The 21,916-nt window shown below is 42.2% G+C and overlaps 1 protein-coding gene across 1 annotated transcript in view; it reads left to right on the top strand.

Annotated features, from left to right (window-relative positions):
* AP2S1 (adaptor related protein complex 2 subunit sigma 1) overlaps positions 1–21,916 on the top strand; it is a 194,570-nt gene that overhangs the window by 130,848 nt on the left and 41,806 nt on the right. The window contains exon 3 of the mRNA XM_044055527.1: positions 2,965–3,078. Coding sequence (XP_043911462.1) covers positions 2,965–3,078 — 114 coding nt within the window. The remainder of the gene's footprint in view (positions 1–2,964; positions 3,079–21,916) is intronic.

Here is a 21,916-nt window from a genome sequence, read left to right on the forward strand (position 1 = left end):
CATTCAAGCCTGGAAAAAGCAATCACAGGCACAAGGCATTTGGTGAACACCCATGGGGCAATAGAAAGGCCAAAGGGCAAAGCAGAGAACTGAAAATGCCAAGAAGCAACAGAGAAACGTAGAAACTTCCTGAAAAGAGGATGGAGATCAGAATGTGGAGGTAAGCATCCTTGAAATCCAGAGACTACAGGCTTGTGGGAGCAACAAAGGAAACATAATCTGAAGGGATAACCTCCAAAAGGAAGGCACTTATAGAAAAGTGTTTAGATGAGAGCGGTCTAGAATAGGTCTCCAAATGCCCTCTTTTCTGGCACTAGAAACAGTCTGGAGTAGAACCCTTTCCCTCTTTGGGACACAGGCACCTACTGAATAGTACCCTGAGTCAAGAGATTTTGAAGAACCTCTGGAGAAAAGGGAAGTTGTTCCCAAAGAGGCTGAGGAATGCCCATAAAAGGAGGACAGGATTTCCACACCATGAAGTACCCCAGCGAATAATTGACGGAACCCAAGAATCCCGAATGATCTGAAGCCAAACAGGAAGAGAGGATTGTGGCTTGGAAGAGTTGGATAGTCATACAGCACCTGATTTGTCTGGAAAGGTAAGCTTTGGAGTACTTGAAAACTAAGCCTTGGCAGGGGGAGCCCTTTTGCCATTCTTGCGACCTTTAGTAGAAGGGCAGGATTGCCTACGAACAAAGGCAGGCTTAGCGAGATAGTTTCTCAGGAGGAGCTCTTTTGCCATTCTTCCTACCTTTAGTAGAAGGGCAGGATTGCCTACGAACAAAGGCAGACTTAGCGGGGTAGTTTCTCTGAAATTTAGGCACAGGAAAAACAAATATATGTTTGAGCTCCGGTAAGGCCTTACCCTTATCCTGAAGGGACTTTAAACCAGCAGCAGCTTCCCCAAACAAAAGTTTAGAATCCAGAAGAGCATCCATCAACTTGGCTTTAATATCAGGCAGAGGTTGAAACCTAAGCCAAGAATACCACCTCCTCAATGAACCAAAAACAGCAGCCCTTGAAGAGGCATCTGCTGCATCAGAACTACATTTACTAGAATGACAAATGACTTGAGAGGAAGTCCCTAGCAAGGAAAAAAACAAAAGTTGTACCCTCAAAGTCTGGAAAATCAGAAGTTTGGGCCTGAGAAAGAAGAGCCAATACATACCTAGATGTATGGGTCTGATCATTAATAGCCGTAAAAGTTAGGGTAGCAGAAGTGTAAACCTTCTTACCCAACCTTTTCCATAGTTCTGCTGTCCTTGTCAGAAGGCAATAACTTGGGTGAAGGAAGCAATTGAGACAACTTGTCAGAGGCTACAGACACAACAGAGGGGTCAGCAGCAGGACATTTATATAGGAAAGAAAAATCCTCAGGCACCCTACAAAACTTGTTAGGCTTCTTGGGAGCTGGGGCAGAGAATCAGGAGCATGAGAGGCATTGGGAAAAAAACATTGGGCAAAGCAGCCAAAACAGGAGTTATACCTGCAGGTTTAGGAGACTCCAGCTGTAACTACTCCTAGTGCCTCCTATGGATATCAAGGACCTGAGCACAATCCCACTTTAAAAAAAAAAAAAAAAAAAATCTGTCATCCTAGAGTGTGTGACTCCAAGGGGAAATTACCACAAAAGGAACACCTGGAATAAGATTCCTCCACCTGTGACCCATAGTGTAAAGGAGAAGGAATTTGAGTAGAATAAGTTGGGGATTCATTATCTGAATGATCCTCAGAAGAATCATGTCCTCTAGGCATTTTAAGGGGAGTAAAGGAACAAGGAGGAGCAGGAACTGAAACTCCTCGAGAAGGCTTTAAGGACATTAAAGCAGTAAATAGGCCAGCGAGTGAAGGCCTCCACTCACTTTGTGGATCCCTAGGAGCAGAAGAAACATTTAATTCTTGGTTTCTTTTTTTAAGGAAGTGTCCCCTCCCAAAAACTGAAAATACTTAGACCCAGGACAGCAGTCGAGAACCATAGTAGGAACTTCTTCCCTCAACTAAAAATTGAGGAACTCCCCTAGGCCCCTTAGAAAAACTCAACAGTGGCTCCCCCTGAATGTCCGAGACAGACGCCTGCAAAAGCCTCTTCAGACGTGCTGCCACCTGGTCCCTCACCGGCCTCTGACACGGTCGCGGCAGAGAAATCTGACAACACAGCCGGGTGAGCCTACATGTTTGTAATGACTTTGGTTGAAACAACTGGCAGAGGCTCGACAGTGGAAGATTCCAGTCATACCTTTTTCAGCTTCTTCCTGGACAGCTGACCCTCATGACGGGAGGTTCCTTCCACTGTATCTTTAGAGAGAACCTTAATACACTGGTTCTCAAAGTACAAGGAAAGGGAAGAAAGTCTACTGCAAAGGGATTTTGGAACAAATGCCTGACAAATGGAACAAAACGTATGGTCATGAGAAGCTCCTAGACAAACACTTGTCATGGCAGTATTTATGGGGAATCTGCCTCCCACACTAGCACTTGTCCTTCCTGGATGACATTAAACCCAAGAAGCACAAAAAAAAGTAAGAAAAAACAAAATTCCCAGTGAGTCACTTATCTGCAACTGCAATAGAAGGCAGCAAACAGGCATAGGTAGTCGGTGGAGAACAAATGCATTCAGCTGGCAGAAAACAGACGCAGGTGAACAGACTGATGGTAAAAAGATATGTTCAGACTGGTGGCAAAGAAGTTCTGATTATGGTCAGCCTGAACGTCATCTTTATTCCCTATGCTATGCAAGGAGCATTTGGGTGACATTTGCACCTTTTAAAAGCCGCATGTAGTCTTTGATATGGCCAGACGTTCGAGCTTCCACGACAGGGATTCTCGGCTGTTAAAAATACTGCAGCAGTGAATATAAGGACATCCTTCGTGTTCTGTTTATGTTTAGAAATACTTTGAGAGGTTACATTATTAAAAATTTCTGTTTATACGTGATACTAGTTAATGCTTGTTTTCCCCCTATAGTTTCGGAATTTTAAAATAATCTACCGACGCTACGCTGGACTGTACTTCTGTATCTGCGTTGATGTTAATGACAATAATCTGGCATACCTGGAAGCCATTCACAACTTTGTAGAGGTAAGAATAGTAGCAGATAGGATTTTCAGTTCTGTTTATCACTTTTTTCATTTGCAACTGTGACCCATATATCCCTTACTTAATGCTGCTTGTGATGTAGTTTTGTCAATAACCCCATTGCTAGCAATCACATACTGTTGTGCGGCATTCTTGACATGCAGCAGTCATCTTCTTAAATGTGTTCTCTAATGTATTTCAGATTAGTCCTGTATTTCTATGCATGCTTATAGGTACATTATGGTCCTTCAGTAGTAATAGTATCAGCATGCATTTGGAACTGGCTTAGAAGCTAGTGTCTTTTTCAAGGGGGTTGAGGCCATACCATTGATTGAAGCTTTTTAACAGAGAAGGGTGGCATGAAGTTAATCTAATGCATCACATTAAGGTTTTGCCACGTCACGTGGGCTTCAGTATGTATTACAGTTACACATACTCAAATAAGGTAGATTAGGGGAAGAAGGTAATAACCATTGACAAAAGGAGTCATGCAGAAATAACCATTTCTTTTCCCTGCTTTCTGTCTTTTCTTCAGAAAAGTGATGCAAACAGTAGCTGATAGCTGGCATTGACAGGAGTTGTAAATGTGCAGTACACTTTTTGGGAGTAATTTTTAATATTTAAACATAGATCACTGTTGCAGTATCCTAAGCCATATGGGTCCTACCCCCTCTGCAACAGCTAAGGCTGTCTTCCACATGCCTCAACTGTCTGGAACTAGAGCAGAGATCCATAAAAAGGTAGTTGGATCATAAAAAGCTTCAGACATTTTTTATACTGCCAAAGAGGCGCTCCTTCAGAGAGTACTGTGAAACTGTCTGCTAGCAATTTTCAAGAGCAGGGCTAATTCTGTTGGGAAAGACCTTCTACTAACTTGTTTTATGAAGAAAACTTTGCCTGTCTGTGAAAGTGATTGTGCTTTGCTAGGAAACTAGTTCTCTACCATGCAAGTTACCGGCTCATCCAGGCTCCAGTAACTGCTTTTGACGTCTCTTCCTCTGCTTACTTATGAAGTAACCTCCAGCCTCCATGGTAGTACCTTCACTTGTAAGCAAAAGGAAAGTTTTGAAGGAGTCTTCAGGTGTTCGTCTAGATCTTATTCTGCCTCAGCTGATAGTGGTTGGTGACTGTTGTTCCTCAGACCTCTCCTCTTTCTTCTCAAGTCCTCTTGGTGTAGCTTTCTCAGCTATGAAAGACTAGGGGATAGCCATATCCTCTGTAACTGTAGGGTTGCCCCTGGCTGGAAGGAACAACTACTTTTTGTCATTGTCAGAAGGAGGAGGTGAAGAGTCAACCTTTGTTGGGGAAGGGCAGATGGAAGGTTGGACCATTGTGTTGTCAGGGTGTGTGTGCTTAGTGAGGAAAAACATGGTCTCCTGTTCCTATGTTTCTATATGGGTAGGGCAGGCTTACTGGGATTTGCCATGGGACTTATTAATGCTTTTCCCTGCCCTCTGATTATTCTGGTAAGAAAAAGAAATGAGTTCCCACTCTTTCTGACATGGAATTTCAGTCTGAAGAGCAGAGATTGCAGTGGGATGGTTGTACTTCAAAACTCCTTTTCAGTAGGGCTCTCTGATTCTGAGGAAAGTATTTCATCAGGTGTCCCTGTTAAATAAATGTGTTTCTGACACTTTGCCTCAGATGAATGAGTTTTTTCAGTGGGACCAGTTTGTGGTTTCTGTGGCACAAAGATGTGCATTATAATTTATTACAGTTAGAGATGCCAAAAGCTATGGGTGTCTTTCTTGTCTTGCTTGCCTTATTGTTTTTCACTGCTGCTTCCTTACTTGATGGTCAGCCTTCTGCTCCCAAGAAGTCTGCCAAGTTATACAAGGTACTCTAGATACACAGGTACCTGTTAATCGTAAAGTATATGCAGCTATTTTTTTCTGTCCAAATCTGCTTCTGCTAAACTGGTTGCAACTGCTAACAACATCCCCTGACAAGGATGGTAAAGTAATGGATACATTGGGAAGAAAACATACTTTAACATGAGCTTGATAATTTAAAATTCTGACAGCTAAAATTTGTATTGTTTCTTGAGAACATGCAGAAGTTAATGGCTGATCCTCCCTTCCTTTTGAGGTAAAGAATTCATTAAATGCTTCTGTGACAGCTTATTCCCATCTGACTTGGCATATCTTAAAGGGATGCTACTAATTCTTCCTACAGAGCCGCAGCTTCTGGATTGGCTTTGAGGAGGTTTGCTTGGTTTCATTCTCAGTCGTGATAAACCTGAGATCATAAATTCTTATTTGGATAAATGGGTAGTGTTTGGCTCAATTGCAGCTGAGATGCTGTAGATGTGATGAAAGGAGAAAACTCATTCAAGGAGTATCTCATATTTTTCAACCCTCATTTTTCAGAACAAATAGTAATTTTCTCCTTCTCCATTAAGCAATTTAAATAGCAAAGAAGCAGCAAATAGGAGTTTACACTGGAAAAGAGGCTGTAAAAAGAAAGGAAAATCCTCTAATAATCAAGGATGGTCTTTGTCAGCATGGGGATAGATTTGAAATATTCTTATAAACTTAGAAAGTTGCTGGAATAACAGGATTTGTGTTCTCATCCTTCAGGGCATGCCAATTAAGTCCGATAATCAAATGTATGTCATTATTATGTGAATTCATTCGTTAGAAATTTGCCAGAAAACTACAGATTTTGTGAGGAACAGACCAAAAATATGAAGAGAAAATCTGGACAGTTGGGAGGTATGGCTCAATGTGTTCTACAGGCCTCAACAATTTTCTGTGTACATATTTCTACAAAACACGATAAACTGAATTCCTTATCTATGTCTAGAACAGACTTTGCTAGGACCATTTTTCAGGGGCTCCCGAAGTCTTTCTTTATTGGCGTTTTCCTTTTTTATTTTCGTATCTACACTGTGGTAATCTAGACATGAAGTACTTGCTGTTGCAACAGTGATCTCTGTATGAGCATAGCTACAACTGTGCAAGTAAACTTAGCATAGCAGTAGATTTTCTAGCCTTTATTTTATTTATTTAACATTTGTTTACCGGAAAAGTCCGACTTGGAAGAAAGCCAATTTTCAACGGAGCCCTGGGGAGAAACTCTCCGGATGCATGTCTTTGTAACATGGGAGGAAATCTGAGCACCCCGAGAAAACCCACATGAATGCAGGGAGGACATGCAAACTCCACACAGAAGACACTCCAGGCTAGAATCAAACCAGAGAACCTTTTGCTGTGAGGCAACAATGCTAATGCTGCACCACTGCGCTGTCTAGTAGGTCATTGTTGCTTTAGCCACCCTTCCTACACTTCTGAAAATTTACCCTTGGCTTGTCACCTGTGGCCGTTATGGACAGGGGAAGTTTGTAGATGCCCTAAGGCACAGGGATGTACCAAAGCAATTCTAACCCATGGCATTGATAACTGGAGAAAATTGGGGCATGAATGGCTAGGTTTAAAAAGGTTGTAGGGCTGTTCAGCCTAGTAACCTCCTATGATCCTACTTGTTGTTTTAAAGAATGTGGATTTTAGTACTAATTATTTGTATAGGGTTACTGTTTTGTTCTTTCATAGCATGGTTTTTCAGGGCTCTTGCTTCCTTCTGGGTGGGAAAAAAAAATGTCTGAAACTTTGTGCTTCGTCTGTCACCTTACAGAGCTCTGCATGAATTCCTGACAGTTGGAGCGTGCGGAAGGCACCCAAGGCTTTATGAAGCTGGCTGGTCACAGGGAGTATGACCAGTATAGCTTAGGCCATTGCAGTAGCGATCTATTAAAGCTTACATAATTGTACTTTCCATTACAACTCTTTGACTTAAGGTATATGAAGCTTTCCTTGAGGAATTTTCATTACTGGACTGTCATTGTAGTGCAGACTGCCTCTACAAAGCCTAATATTTGTGCTGCAGAAATTAACTCTACTTCATTTCAAACAAACATCGTAATCTTGTTTATAAAGTAGTCACTCTAGAGGAATATCTGAGTTTCAGACTTTATTCATTAATTTTCCCTGCCTATTGTGACTTTCTATAAGGAGAGGGAAACTCCTCATGTTAGTGCATCCTTTATGCAAAAGGTGGCCACTGAGATTAATTTAATTCATTCCCTTAATCTTCCCATCACTTCTTAAAGATATTCCATAAGAGGAAGATCTTTTTCATGATTTAAACCTATACAAACAAATGACAGGCTACCTACATTGAACTAAGTAATCAGTTCAGACCAGATAATCTCCGTTTCATTTACTCAAAAAGGTTTGAGACAAAAAGTTTCTAAATTTACTTGGCCAAGGCTGATGCAGTCAGCTACTGTACCTCAAAAAGTTCATTTCTGCTAGAGCTTTGGCTACCATTAAGGCCTTCTTTGCAAATGCTTTGATAATTGGCAGATATTTGCACAGGTACAGCTTTGGCTTTCTTTTATACCTTCACAAGACACTAACTTGCATGTGGGTTCCAGGGAATGATCTACTGAGGTCACCATATTGCATAGGATTCTCTCTTAACTAGCCAGGAGTATGCTTGGGTCTCTGTACTAGATAGAGGCTGAAGGCGAAGGAATTGCATCATCGTAGGTACAAAAGTTATGCACTTGTCATACTGATTTATCTAGATGATCAGAGTCCAGCCTCTTTCAATAAACTGAACAACCTTTTATTTTCTGCAGTTGAGGTGAGGCTTGGTGGAAAGATTTAGTGGTGTATTTGGTATCAATTAAGCCAGTACTGAGTTCTGGAGATGTACTTCCCATGCCTCCCAAGTATGTAACTAGTACAGGGCATTATGTGAGGAAGAGAGTAGCTAGAGCTTGTGTGGGACCATTTTCTTTGCCAAGCTGACTTGAGCCTGCAGCCTCTGTTCTGGAGCACGTCTAGGATGGATCATCTCAAACTAATGGTCTGATGTTGTCATTTTCATTCATTCATTAACTGTTGGGTTCAGATCTGACCCTTCTGACTCTGCCACTTTTTTCAGCTCTTAGGACAGTGAAAGCAAGTTCATCTGTTACACATAATACACTAGTCCCCTGCCATACCTCAGATCTCGTTTGCCGCTTTCGTGTTCAGATGTTGGTCGCTGTTAGCTCTCTGGTTTTTCCTAGTGTTTCGGTTTTATAACTTCCTGTATTCTTATTTTTATTTATTGTAACCTTCTTATCCTCTTAACTTAATCTTCTCTTGCCCTGTTGATTTTTTTGTGTATTTTTCCATAAATACCATTGCTAAAACAATCAGAAAAAGCTAAATGAAAACTCCTGCCAAGCTAGAACTTCCAATGAGTGACCGCCAATACCTCCTGTAACAGAGGCACATGGGATATATGCAAGTGAACCTTGTGAACATCAGAGGTTTCAGCTATATGGTGATTCTGATTGCCCATGACTTTTACATTTGAAGTTGTTTTAATGGACAATTTCAGGCCAATAAAGCCAAACCCCACTAGCTATAGATATGCATATTTCGGCCTTATGTCCTTGTCAGCATAGCATAAGCAGAGTGTTTGACTAAGCATAAGAAACACAGGGTTGTTATACCCAGATGATGTCCGTTATCATTAGGGTGACTGCAAAATATCCCAAATAACAAATTAAAACCGAGTTAGATAACTTAAACCTTCAAGATCAATGAATTAAAAAGAAGGCTAAAAAACAATCATTGGAGCCATCAGGCTCTTCTCCTCTGAGCTCAGAGCTTCCTTCTAAAATATCTAAATAATCAGATCTGATTTTATTGGATCCAAAGACCAAATCCTCCAATCTGATTTCTTCAGATAAAAAAATCTAAGAAGTTTGATCTGACCCCCTCAAATCTAAAGAAATTCAAGATTGCTGTTCTTGAATCCAGTCTCCTCACACTCTGGATCCGGTATCTTCTTATCTCCCATCTCCTTTCCTTTCCTGGAGAGACATCACCACTGCAGGACCTCATCCATCACTTCCTCTTCTCGATCCTTCACAAGATTGAGTGAAGCAGATGTGGATAGGATGATGAGGTAATTTCTGTTAAAGCAAATTTAAATGAGGGTTATCCCGGCTCCTACCCCATTGGATCCGGAGGCCTTCAGAAGTACTGCCCACCTTTTGTCCCCTTCTTCGATCCAGCCTTTGGTTTTGGAGCATTTGGAACCAAGAATCCCAGATCCGACCATAACATATCCAAAGTTCCTTGCATCTTTTACTCTGGTACTGTCTGAGTGGACTGGCATTGAGCATGTTGGAGCCGGATGACTCTTGGAGCAGTAGCGTCTGCACTAGATCCAAGGTGTTGGAGTGATCTCTGAGATGGTTGGCGTAATCTCTTCCCCTCAGAGTCTCTGCCCTTGACGGCTCGATTCCGACCCCTGCTTCCATTAATTTGCCGCCTCCTTAAGGTGGTGTCAGAATCCAGTATTAAACTATCAGTCTTCCAGTCTCTTTTTCAGATTTTTCAAAGGAGAATATATGCTGCATTTGTTGGTTGTTCAGTTACCTACACAAAATTTCAGGAAATCAGATCAATTATTTGTCTCGTTTTCAGATTCAAAATTGGGTAAACCAGTTACAAAAGTGACTTTAGCCAAATGGTTAACTGATTGTATTTCATTTCTTTACCAAATGGTAGGCTTGACTTTGCCAAAACTTCTAAAAGCTCATTCTATCAGGCTTATGGCAACCTCTTCAGTGTTTTTATCCAGATCTTCCTTGGATGATATTTGTGCAGCTGCAGCTTGGGCCAACCCTTGTATCTTTATTGCCCCATTACAAATTGGATCTGGTCTGTAAGGGAGGAGCAGCTTTTGGCTCAGCAGTGCTCAGGAATATCCTTCCTTATTTTTTATTTTATATTTGTTGACCGGGCTGGTCCAACTGGATATATCTCCATTTTCAGCAGAGGCCCGGGGAGAAAAGCTCCAAGTCAAAACATTAATTCACATTAAAAAACAGAGATACAGATTTTAGCTCAGAGAAAAATAATAGCATTAGCATTTTTTTACAGTAACAACAATAAACAATTAATTACAAATAGAGGGTTCTTGGAGTCCTCCCAGGAGTAAAGTAGCTGGGGACGCTGTCCCAACAGTTGATGAATAAATGAAAATGACAACATCAGATAAAGAAGTTATGTACTCACTATAGCGTTCCATCTGTGTTGTCCATTTTCATTCTTCCTGAACTTCTCTCCCTCCAAACCCCTACCAGTTTGACTTCTGGAAGAATCAGAAGATTCTAGACAAACCAGTGTTCCTTTATTTGAGCTCCAGATGCTGGTATTCGTTTTCTATATTCACTAAAAGTCAGCAAACAAGATCTGAGGTATGGTAGGGGACTAATGCATTATAGGTAAGATAGGAGTTTGAGAGCTTTCAGTGTTCATGAGCTGCAAAAAGTGGCTGAATCAGATCCAATGATTGGATCTGAACCAAACAGTTGAAGAATGAAAATGGACAACATAGATGGAACATTATGGTGAGTACATAACTTCTTTTTACTGTTAAATATAAAACACATATTCATCATTCTCCCTGCCTCAGTGACATTTTGATGCTCCTCTCTTCTTGTGACAGCTGACTGGCTGAGCATGTCCTGAGAGGGAAGCCTTCAGCTGTCACAGGAAGTGAATTTTCAGTCTTTTTGCCATCCTCAGAAAAAAGAATTTGACTCTTCACAGGAGCCAGTGATTTTTTTTTTTCATCTTACTGTATTTGGAGACCTCTTTCCTCTTCTTTTTATTATATTTTTTTATTTTCTTTCTATTTTTGTGTAAAAATATTTAATAATACTTTATTTCTGTCAGTATTTACAATAATCCCTGTCAGAATTTCTGCTTGTAGCACAGTTTTTTTTCCTGTTTCTGAGGAAACTTTCTGTATTTGTCTCATAAGTGCAATGCATGGGTGTTGGACTCTAGGGGGCTGTCTCGTGCAGTCAGAGCCACATATTAAATTGTGTCCGTCTTTACTATTACTTTGCTTTAACTTCATGTTTGTGACAGAAAAATGTTGCAGGTTTTAGCATTTATACATTTACCATATGTATGACTCTTCTCTGTGTTTTAAACATCAGATCGCGATTTTAGCAGGATTGAAGTTATTTGAATGTACTCTGAGAAAGTGTGGCTTAAGCTGCTATTAAATGCTATTTTATGGCAATTTAACATGGTTGAAGTGTGTGAAGCTAATTTTTAACACTGGTTTGGCACATTGGTTGCTTTGGTGTTTGGACTTTGTGTACCGGAAATTCTTTAACTTCTGTCAGTTGTAAAAGAATTCTGAACACATTTCAGACTATTTTTCTGTGATAATAGCAGAGTCTGGCAGAATTTAGTTGTGTGGGGACATAATTATTACAAGGAAGTTTCATTGTGATACATTATCCAGTACTGCCAGTTTCTTATTCTGGTGGTGGTCTTTCCCTTGACTTGATGGAGCCTAACTCTTGTACCCCTCCCAAATCAAATCTGGTTGCACCTAAAAGAAAAAAACAAAATAAAAATATGCCATAGCCTACAGTTAGTGATTCTGTCAGGGCCTCTGCTCTGCCTGAAGACTATTTATGTTTTGCCTTGTCTCCCTGTAGTGTAGATTTGTTGGCCACTATGGAATGGGGGTTTAGAGACATCATCTGGGGCAGTTACAGTACCTGGTGCAGGTATGGAAGACCAAAACCCTTTAGGTGCAGGAGGTAGTCCAGGATAAGAGACCCCCTTGATAGACATAACAGTCTGTCCCCAGATATTTCATCTAGTGCAGTTCACGAGAAAAAAAAAGCTTGATCATAACGGCTAATAATCAGATTATTGCTGTTGGCTGATGTGGTTTCCTTGGCTAAGAGTTTTAATGTAGACAGCCAATTCTGTTGGCTGTGTTCGCATACATGGCTGTAGTGCTAGTTTGGCTAGAGACCTTTCGATTTCAGGGGATAAGGAGTCTGATAAGAACAATAGTGATTTCCTAGTTGACAGATCCTCTTGTACAGGGACAATAGGTGCTGATTGTGGAAATAAGGGTAGAACTTGGCTAGGCTTCTAAGGGCCCAAGGGCCATTAGCCTAGCAACTTTCTATGATCCGTTGACAGAATCCAGTCACTCTGTTCTTTGGAAGGTGAACTTGAACTTAAGTTCAAACAAATGTTCACTTTTCCACAGATGATTGCTAGATTTAGTGCTGTTTTTTGGAGCACTGTGGAACTATCTCAGAGCTAAGCAGGGTATATGACCTTGTAGAGGATGAGATGCCCAGTTCTATGTCTATCCTCCCCCTTACCAGCCTTGAAAGAGGTTTATAAAGCTGCCTGCCGGATACCAGTACCTATTCCAGCAGTCTTTAAAAAAGGCTCAGAGAAAATGTAGGGTGGTCTCCGGTATGACAAGTCTCGCTCCTCACTTGATTGCTGACCCAGCTGGAGTCTCCCCAGCTGCCTGCTCAAGTAAAAAGCCCTTGGCTTTATCTAATCCAATGCCCCATGATAAAAAGGTGAAAAAGTTAGCTTCAGAGCAAAGGGAGGTCTCTTTCAGTAATCCTGCCTTTAGAATGTTAAATTAAGGCCACATGTAGAAATTAATTTTGCAGTGTGTGTACAGTTTGGATTCTTTTGCTGTAGCCTTAAATGCAGAATCAAAAGTCTTGTATGAATGAAATTTTCTGAGTGGACTCAGATTTCAAAACATGGTTTGAGAGAGGTGCTTGAGTGTGCAGATACAGTCTCAAGAAATGCTGTTGCTTCTCTGCATTAAGACTGCAATCAGAACTTGTCTGATTTAAAAGATGAAATTTTGAATGCACCGTTAAGTTCTGAATTGGTGTTTTGGCCCTCTGTTATACAGATTTTAAAAGAGTGGGATGATGGAGGCAGATTGATGCATGGGGTATCTAGGATGTTTCATGTACCCAAGTTCTCCCCAAACAAGGTTTCTTGCTTTAAGATGATTCATAGGTTGTTAGGCTAACAACCTCGGGAGCCTTTCCTAAGCCTAGCCAAGTGTTCCCGAAAGAATAATGATGTCCTGTATCCAGGCATTTGTAAGTGGTCTCTGTCCGTATGGGACATAGATGTCATAAGGACAGAGGTAAGTTGCAAATTTTTGGCCCTGAATAAGGGAGAGAACAAACAAAAATCTCATCCAAACAAAAGTCAGGAATCCAAAAGAAAATGTCAGGATGATATTTGTTTGTGTGCCAAGTTTGTCTAAGCTTTTATGGTTTGCTAGTGTTTCTCCATTATGTGGCATTTTTTTCCCTGAAGAGAAACTAACCTCCACATATTTTTAATTTGACAAAAACTTAACTGAAATAATTTAAACTAGGAATTTATTTGTATTAAGACCATCACATAACAGTGTAAAAAAATTCTCTGTGTGGAAGATTTTCAATCCATATATATCTAGTTAATCACTGTATATTAATCAAATCAGATAATGGTAGTAGAAGTAGCAAACTTAAACTTGTCCTAACAAAAAAAATAATAAAAATATATAATTTGAAATATTGTGCAGAATTACGTATTCAAAAGTAATCCAAGCAGGTTAGGCAGTCTGTTTCCAGTCAAAAATCCTTTATTAAGTATACAGACAAGCGATCCAAGTAAAACAAAAAATAACAATAACATTTTCCTCACAAGCTTTCTATATATACTTTTTATCAAGCAAGGGAGTGGTTTATTGACTTATCACATAACTTACTGCAGTTTCTTTGTTTTTCTGCTGAACACTTTTTTTAAATTACTTTTAGGGGCTGATGTAAGTAACTGTATATGTTTTTCATTGCGCTTCTTGGTAGAAAACTCTACCCTCTTATTACTTACCTTTTTTACTGACTGTTGCTGTCAGACTTACATGGTCTACATATTTAAATTTTCACTTCATTATGGAACAACTTACCTGTTTCTTGTTTCTTCTTCTTCCTACAGCCACAAAAAAGGAAACCGTCCAGACAGCCTTTGCCCTTACAGGCTGCAAACTTTCCTTAGCCACAGATTGGTGAGACTGCTGTGGCCATTTTCTGATTCCTTAGGCCATTCATCTAGCATGGTTCCCTCTGATGTGTAGTCCCTTCAGCCCCAAATGGACTGAGGGTTAGAAACATCCTCATCTGCTGTTGGATTGCCCTTGGCAGGCATGGGAGCACCATTCTTTATTTCAGAGGAAGAAGCAAGGAATGCTTTTTTGCATAGCTGAACTAGGATGCTTACCGCCTGGAGTGATATCCAACAAAAGTCCATTTGCTTCTGTGAAAATTCTTGTTAAAAAGATGCAGAATGTTTAAACATTTATCTTCCTCTTGTCTTAGTGAAGTTAGACTAAAGGAAGCTCAGGGCTTACATAAAGCTTCCTTGAGGTTCTTGATCCCTCTTGTTCTGGTCTTACTGGTAAGATAAAAATGAAATTGTTAATTTTCTGAAGATTCCCAATATAATTAACAAGGAATGATTTTAAGGGAATAACCTCGGTTCTGTCTACAGATGACTGATTCACATTTTGACGTGTGTTTCTTCTGGTACCTCAGAAAAATGTATCTTTTTCTGAAACCATATCTAGAACAAAACCTTTTTTTGGTCATATAATGATAGTCCAGTAGCCTTGAAATATATTGTGATTCATTTCAACTGCAATTTCGCAAACCCACTCCTGATGTTCTTCGTGTTTCACTGTTGCAGTCATCACATTTGGGTTATCCTGCCAGGGGTAGCCCTCAGTCGGCCCAAATACCAGAGGCTTAGTATTCCTGCATTGGTTGCTGTCACTCCAGGACTGACGTCAGGGGTATAAAATCAGGCAGCCAACGTCATTACATCAGTCCTTCTTGCTGAGGTGCCCGAAGCAGAAGCAGTTTGCATGAGTGCCAGTCTGCCACTATCTGAGTTTTCGTTTCCGAATAGTCTTCTAAAGCTAAGTACCCCATTGGGGATCCTTGTTTCTTGCTCTAACTGATGTCAGAAAAAGTTAACAATTGTCTCGCCTGTGGAAAGCAAATACCACACTGGGACTTCCATTCTTTCTGTGTCACCTGTTCAGGCCCAGACCATGACTTCCCTCGCTGTCGCTTTTGTGCTTTGTTCAATGCCAGAACTGTACGTCTTTGGGCCCTTATTGTAGCTAGATATTTTCGCTCTGTCCTCAAATTCCAATATGACTTCGGTAAGCCATCCGACTACCCATCTTCTGAAACAACATAAGGATAAAGACAGAGACTGCCCAGGTCCAAAACTGCCGATGACGCTTCCGCTAAGCTAGTCGTCAGTTCTCCGGTCTTCAGGTGCTTTCGCAGCCCCTGATGCTGGCTTCTGTGGATTCACAGGCCACTACCTCTGAGTCCGGTATGCCGCAAGACTCTTCTTCGACTAAGGATCCTGTGGATGTCTCTACCTTGGATGGGTCCGGAGCTGCTGAGCAGGCACCGGCTTCTGAGGAAGTACTTCACACTACCGATACTCGACACAGACCTACTTCTTTCACGTCTTCAGTTCTTTCTAAAACTACTGAGTTTGTAAGGCCCAGTGTACGAACTACACCCAAAAAAATGACGACTCAAGCTCAGGCACTTGCATCCTTGCCTCGATCTCAAATGCTTAAAATGGTGGAAGACCTTATTATGCTTATAAAGGGAAGCCAGGCTCCCCCTTCCAAAGAGACTTGTCCCCAGTAGTTTTATCTGAACCGGAGTCCGATGACTCATGCTTCTGAATATGAAGACATGCAAAACCCTCTTTGCTTACGAGGATTCTGATGCAGAGGAATCCATTCCTTCTGCGCCTCTACCCGAGGATTTTTCATTTGGGGAAACCCTTCATACTTTAAGGGAGCATTTCTAATGGGAATGTCAAGACTATCCTCAGTCAAAAAAGAGACTCGGGGAATTCTTATTTACCACAGCACAGACCTTTGACCATTCCTCCTGTCCTGGGTGTTGTGGATGATGTTTTTATGGAATCCAGTTTGACTCCTGACACCCTTCCTCCTGCTCCCAGGAAACCTGACGGGTACTACAGAGTCCCTGACTCTCTCAAATTCCTTTTCAAAAATCCTACTGCTGACCTAGAGGTCATCTCTCAAGGACCTAAAGGAATTAAAGCAACCTCAGCTAAGAATCCCACCCCCTCAGACAGGGATTCCCGAGCTTTAGACAGATGGGGTAAAAAGTATACATCTCTGCTACTCTTGCTATTAGAGTATTAAATTGTCAGTTCACATGCTGAAATATCAGCAGCATACCAAGGAACTCCTCAAACAAAAAATATCTTCCTTTCCTGCTTGTGCAGAAAATAAAGTATTACAAGAGCTTATGCATTCTGCAAGTCAAGTTACTAAGCAAACCTTGCAATGTGGCTTTGATGCCCTAGAAGCATCTTGCAGGGCAGCAGTCACTGGTTCTGTCCTTAGAAGGCATGCTTGGCTTAAGGAACATACCTTGCCAGACCGTTTCAAATCCAAATTATTGGGCGCATCATTGAACAAAGACAATTTGGCACCAAGGCAGAAGAGGTCTTAAAGATGGGAGAAAAAGCAAAATCTGTGCAGATATTTAAAGACTTCTTACAGGTCCAGCCTCCAAGATTCAGTAGGCATTGCCCCTCCAGGCACTGGTTCTTTCTTGCCCCCTCCAGGCTAGCTCAGCCCAGACCCAGGAGAAGTGGACCCCCCTCCCCCCCAGACAGCAGCCCCAGGGAATGCAGAGATCTAAGCAATGGAGTTCCTTCTCTTCAAAAACAGGAGAGTCCAAAGCCACCCCCTTATGCTAAGAACTCACAATGACTTTAGACCTCCACCTCTTACCTCTGCCCACCTGCTTGTGCCCCTAGGAGGAAAACTCTCATTCCATGCAAGCAACTGGGCCTCTATTGCCAACGACCAATGGGTCCTCAATATAGTGTCCCAGGGATACTAATTTTATTTCCACGCTCTGCAAACCAGTGAGCAGAGACCACAAAGCAAGTCCTTTCCCTGCTCTCCTTGAGGGCGATGCAGCATGTTCCTGCAGAACAGATAGGCCAATGTTTCTATTCCAGACTCTTCCTGGTACCCAGGAAAGAGGGCACCTGGGGCCAAATCCTTGATCTATCCATTCTAATCACCTTTCTGATGATACCAAAATTCTCACCCTCCAGCAGCTTCTTCCTGTGCATTCCAGGGATGCTTGGTTAGCTACCCTAGACCTAAAAGAGACCTACCTACATATCCCAGTCAGGGAATCTTGCAGAAAATATGTTTCAGGGCAGGATCTATGCACTTTCAGTTCACTGTGCTTCCCTTTGGCTTATCCACTGCTCCCAGAGTTTTCACAAAATGCCTGGCTCCAGGCATTGCTTTTTGCAGACAAAGAAATATTCAAATTTACCCCTACTTAGACGATTGCCTGATTCAGGCAGACAGTCAGGAAAAGCTGTTACAGCAGTTGACCTTTGTAAAGGACCTACTGACCTCCCTGGGGTATACTATCAACGAAAAGAAATCAAAACTAGTCCCCACACACAAAATTGTGTTCCTGGGAGCAAGCCTGGACACAGCATCCCAGATGGAATTCCTTACTCCAGAAAAACAAGCATACCTTACAGGCTACTTCTCTCAACTAGCCTCCAGAACCCAGTTTTCTATAAGGAAAATCCTGCAATCTCTAGGGTTCATGGCTTCCTGCATTCTACTCATTCCATATGCCAGACTGCATATGAGAAAACTACAGTGGTACCTAAAAAGCCTTTGGTGTCTACACTCTCAAGACCTGGAAACTGTCATACCAATGATACCTTGTCTAAGGAAAGATCTTCTTTAGTGGGCAGGAGCATGCAGCCACAACAAGGGATTCCCTTCTCACAATCCCACGCCACCCAGACCCTCACCATAGACGCATCAGACTATGCCTGGGGTGCACACCTGGACGGCAGGTGCATTCAGGGCCACTGGAGCCCAAATCAAATACATCTGCACATCAACCAAAAAGAGATGCTAGCTGTTCAGCGCGCCCTGACAGCTTTCAGACCCCTACTCTCCCCGGGACCTCTACTGATCAAAACAGACACCACAGTGATGTGGCATATCAACAAGCAGGGAAGGACTCACTCTTATCCTGTCTGCAGGCTCACCATGACCGTTTGGCACACTGCTTCAGCCATGCAGTTACACCTGCTAGCACAGTTTCTGCCAGGCTCTCTAAACTCTCTGTCAGACAACATAAGCAGAAACCTGCTAGACCACAGAATCTTCACCCTTGTAACCCAGAAATGGGGCACCTCGAAGGTGGACCTCTTTGCCTCCCACCCCAATCATCAGCTTAGCAAATTCTGTACCAGGGAACCTCACAGCAAGGCCTGGAAAGTGGATGCTCTATACTTCCAATGGGTAAACCTCTCAGTCTATGCATTTCCCCCTCTACCACTCATTTTCAAGGGTACTGCTCAAAATAAGGGAGGAAAAACTGAAGGCAATCCTGATTGCCCAGACTGGCCACACTAGCACTGGTACCCATTGTTGCACAACCTGTCACCCCTGCCACCATGGCACCTACCTCAGATCCCAACACTCCTGACCCAGAGAAATGGAGAATTCATGCACCCCCAATTGCAGACCATCAACCTGGCAGCCTGACCTCTCCTCAAGCTGCCAGCCTAAGCAAACAAGTCCTAGATGGTATATGTGAGGCCAGACACCCCAGCACTAGAAAATCCTATGCTGACAAGTAGAAAAGGTTTTGCACCTGTATCCAGGCTAAGGGAGCCGGAATGCCACAGCCCTCCTTACCTCTCATCCTGGATTACCTAGCAGACCTACTACACAGGGTTCTGTCCTTCTCTTCTATTAAAATTCATGCCTCTGCCACCTCTGCTTATTACAACACAGAGCCACCTCTCTTCTCACACCCTCTCATCAAACTGTTCCTAAGAGGGCTAACAACTTAAGGCCACTCAGAAGAGCTCCTACCTTAGCTTGGGACCATAACTTTGTGTTGGAAAAGCTCACCTACCCCTCTTTGAACCTGCAGCTTCAGCAGAGTTAAAATTCCTCTCTTGGAAGACGGCCTTGCTTCTGGCCATCACTTCAGCTAGAAGAGTATTGGAGCTAAGCACTCATGGCTGTAGAGCCCGTCATCATTTTCCATGCTGACAAGGTCTCCCTCGGGACTAACCCATCCTTCATGCCTAAAGTGGTGTCCAGTGTGGCTCTCAACCAATCCATTCATTTGGCCACCTTTTTCCCTAACCCACAAAACAAGGGAGAAAGGATTCTGCACTCTCTAGAGGTGCACAGACAGCACAGATTCTACCTGGACAGGACTAAATCTTTTAGAAAAACTGATCAATTGCTAGTCAGCTTCGCAGTAGGAGCAGAGGGCAAGGCCATTTCCAAACAGTCTCCAAATGGATAGCACACTGCATCCATTTCTGCTACAAACAGCATGGGAACCCACCCCCAAAGCGTTTAGGACACATTCTACCAGAGCAACCTCTGCAGCTTTTTTCAGAGGGGTCACCACCAGGGACATCCTGGAGGCTGCAACCTGGGCATCTGTTCATACTTTCACCAATCATTACCACGTGCCTATCTTCTCCAAATCCAGGGCAGGCTTTGCCAACACAGTCTTGTAGGACATCCTATCCAGCCCCCAGTCTTTTTGACTGCCAACACCCTTTTCTTCAGCTTTGGGAATCAACCCAAATGTGATGACTACAACAGTGAAACACTAAGAACATAGTACAGTTGTGTACACTTAGAGTGTATTCACTGTTGCAGTCCTGGTTTCCCTCCCTCCATCCCCCTTGTCTCTCTCTCTCTCTCTTTCTCCTTGCAAGGAATTTTTGGTATTTACTTTCTACTGGTGGTGTTCTTCCACCATAACATAGCTCCCTATTGGGGGCTCCTGACAGGGCAAGAAAAACTGATGTAATTTTATACCACTGACAACCTGACGTCAGTCCTGGAGCGACAGCAACTGATGCAGAAATACTAAGCCTCTGGTATTCCGGCCGACTGAGGGCTACCCCTGGCAGGATAACCCAAATGTGATGACTGCAACAGTGAATACACTACGTTTATGGTAAGTGTACACAATTGTACTTTCTTCCTGTACGTCAGCACTGGGGAATGGTTCTATTACAGCCTGTAACTTACCTGACGACCATCCTGCTGCCGCTAAGAAAACAGGTAAATTTTATAAAGTTCCTCAACACCAGATCTGATCCTACATTGATTTCTTTAGTTATTGCTTCCATTTTTCAAGTCACCAAACATTCTTTTGAAGTCTGCTTAATATTCACCTGATGCATCTTCCAGAGCAGCTGATACTGAAACTGTTATGAGAAGATTTGCATGGTTACTTGCTCATAATTTACCTGAGGATGTTCGTTTAAACATTGAATTTTTCTTTAGATAGAGAAATTGTTTTTGAGCAATTAGTTTTACAATAAGAGGAAGAAATTGCTGTCTAAGAGTAAGAAGGAGCTAGCCCCATACTTGTAAATAGTCCCTCCTCAGCTTAAACCAGCAAATAAGACTCCTTGTGAAGTCCTCCAAAGCTAACTACAAATCCAAGTTAGCTTTCTCAACTAAGTACAGCCATAAATTGTTTTTTAGTTACATCCATAATCTAAAAGGGAAGACTCATATTTGTGCCGAACTGGTAGTTAATTATATTGCATGTACCGATCCTAGCTGACAGTTTCTTTGAAAACTTCACTCCCCTTTTCCTGCCTCACTTACCTACATCCCTACCACCTGTCCTCTACCCCGTATCTCTAAAAATCAGGTCGTGAATGCCCTCTCTAAGGGCAAAAACACAGCATCCATGGGAACATCCCATGCTTGTCCTACATGGGCTCAAACAAGAATTGGCAATGCCATTTGGTACTCTTTTTCAGTCATAGTCGAGCAATGGCTTCATCCCAACTGAATGAAAAAAGGCCACTGTTATCCTTGTACAAAAGTGGTGCTTCCACTGACCCCAGGAACTAAGATCTATTAGCCTGACTAGCCTTATCTACAAGGCCATGGACAGCATCATCATGGACCTTATCAGTTAATAGATTGGTAACCTCCAAACACCTGACCCTACTCAATTTGGATTTGTCAAAGAGAGAGATTGCCTGTTAAACCTAGTGGACTTCTTTGAGACCGTCACCAAGGCCCTTGATGAGAGGCAGTCTGTGCATACAGCCTACCTGCACTTAGCCAAGGCTGTTGACACTCTCCCCACTCGGGCATAATTGACAAACACACCCAACTAGGTATCAACCTGTATATCATTAGATGGGTCGCTAATTGGCTCACAGGTAGAACCCATATTGTCAAAATAGGGGAATCCACCTCCAACAGCAGACCTGTATCCAGTGGTGTTCCATAGAGATCAGTCTGGGACCTCTACTGTTTGGAATCTGTTTCTCCGAAGTGCAAGCTAAAACTAAAGGTCTGTGGCTGACAAAGTTTGACTGCAAACTGGGAGCTGTCATAGAATCTCCAAACAATATCAGGATCCTACAAGAGGGTCTTACACAAGCAAATGACTGGTGCCAAAGTCATGACCTTAAACTCAATGCAAGAAATTTATTATCCTTTTTGTTAAGAATGATGATCCTGCTAACTACCACATCAATAACAACACCCTAGTATGCACTCAGTGGTGAGAGACCTGGGCACACAAGTTGACAACAACTTTACCTTTGATGACCATGTCTCCACAGTGGTAAGAAGGGCATTCTGTATTGCTCATCTCATAAGTAAGGGCATTGTCTCCAGAAAAAAAAGAAGTTATAACCTCCCTGTACTCTTCCCTCATCAGGCCAATCATTGAGTACAATGCCCCTTTTGGTATGTACCTTTCCAAGCACCTGCAGCAATTGGAGAGACAACAAAGGTTCCTCACAAGGAAGATTCAAGGTCTTCAGCATCTTTCCTGTGAGAGTAATCT

This window comes from Protopterus annectens, chromosome 1.part0 (assembly GCF_019279795.1).
Source record: "Protopterus annectens isolate FY-2018-M chromosome 1.part0, PAN1.0, whole genome shotgun sequence".
NCBI classification, from domain to species: domain Eukaryota; kingdom Metazoa; phylum Chordata; order Ceratodontiformes; family Protopteridae; genus Protopterus; species Protopterus annectens.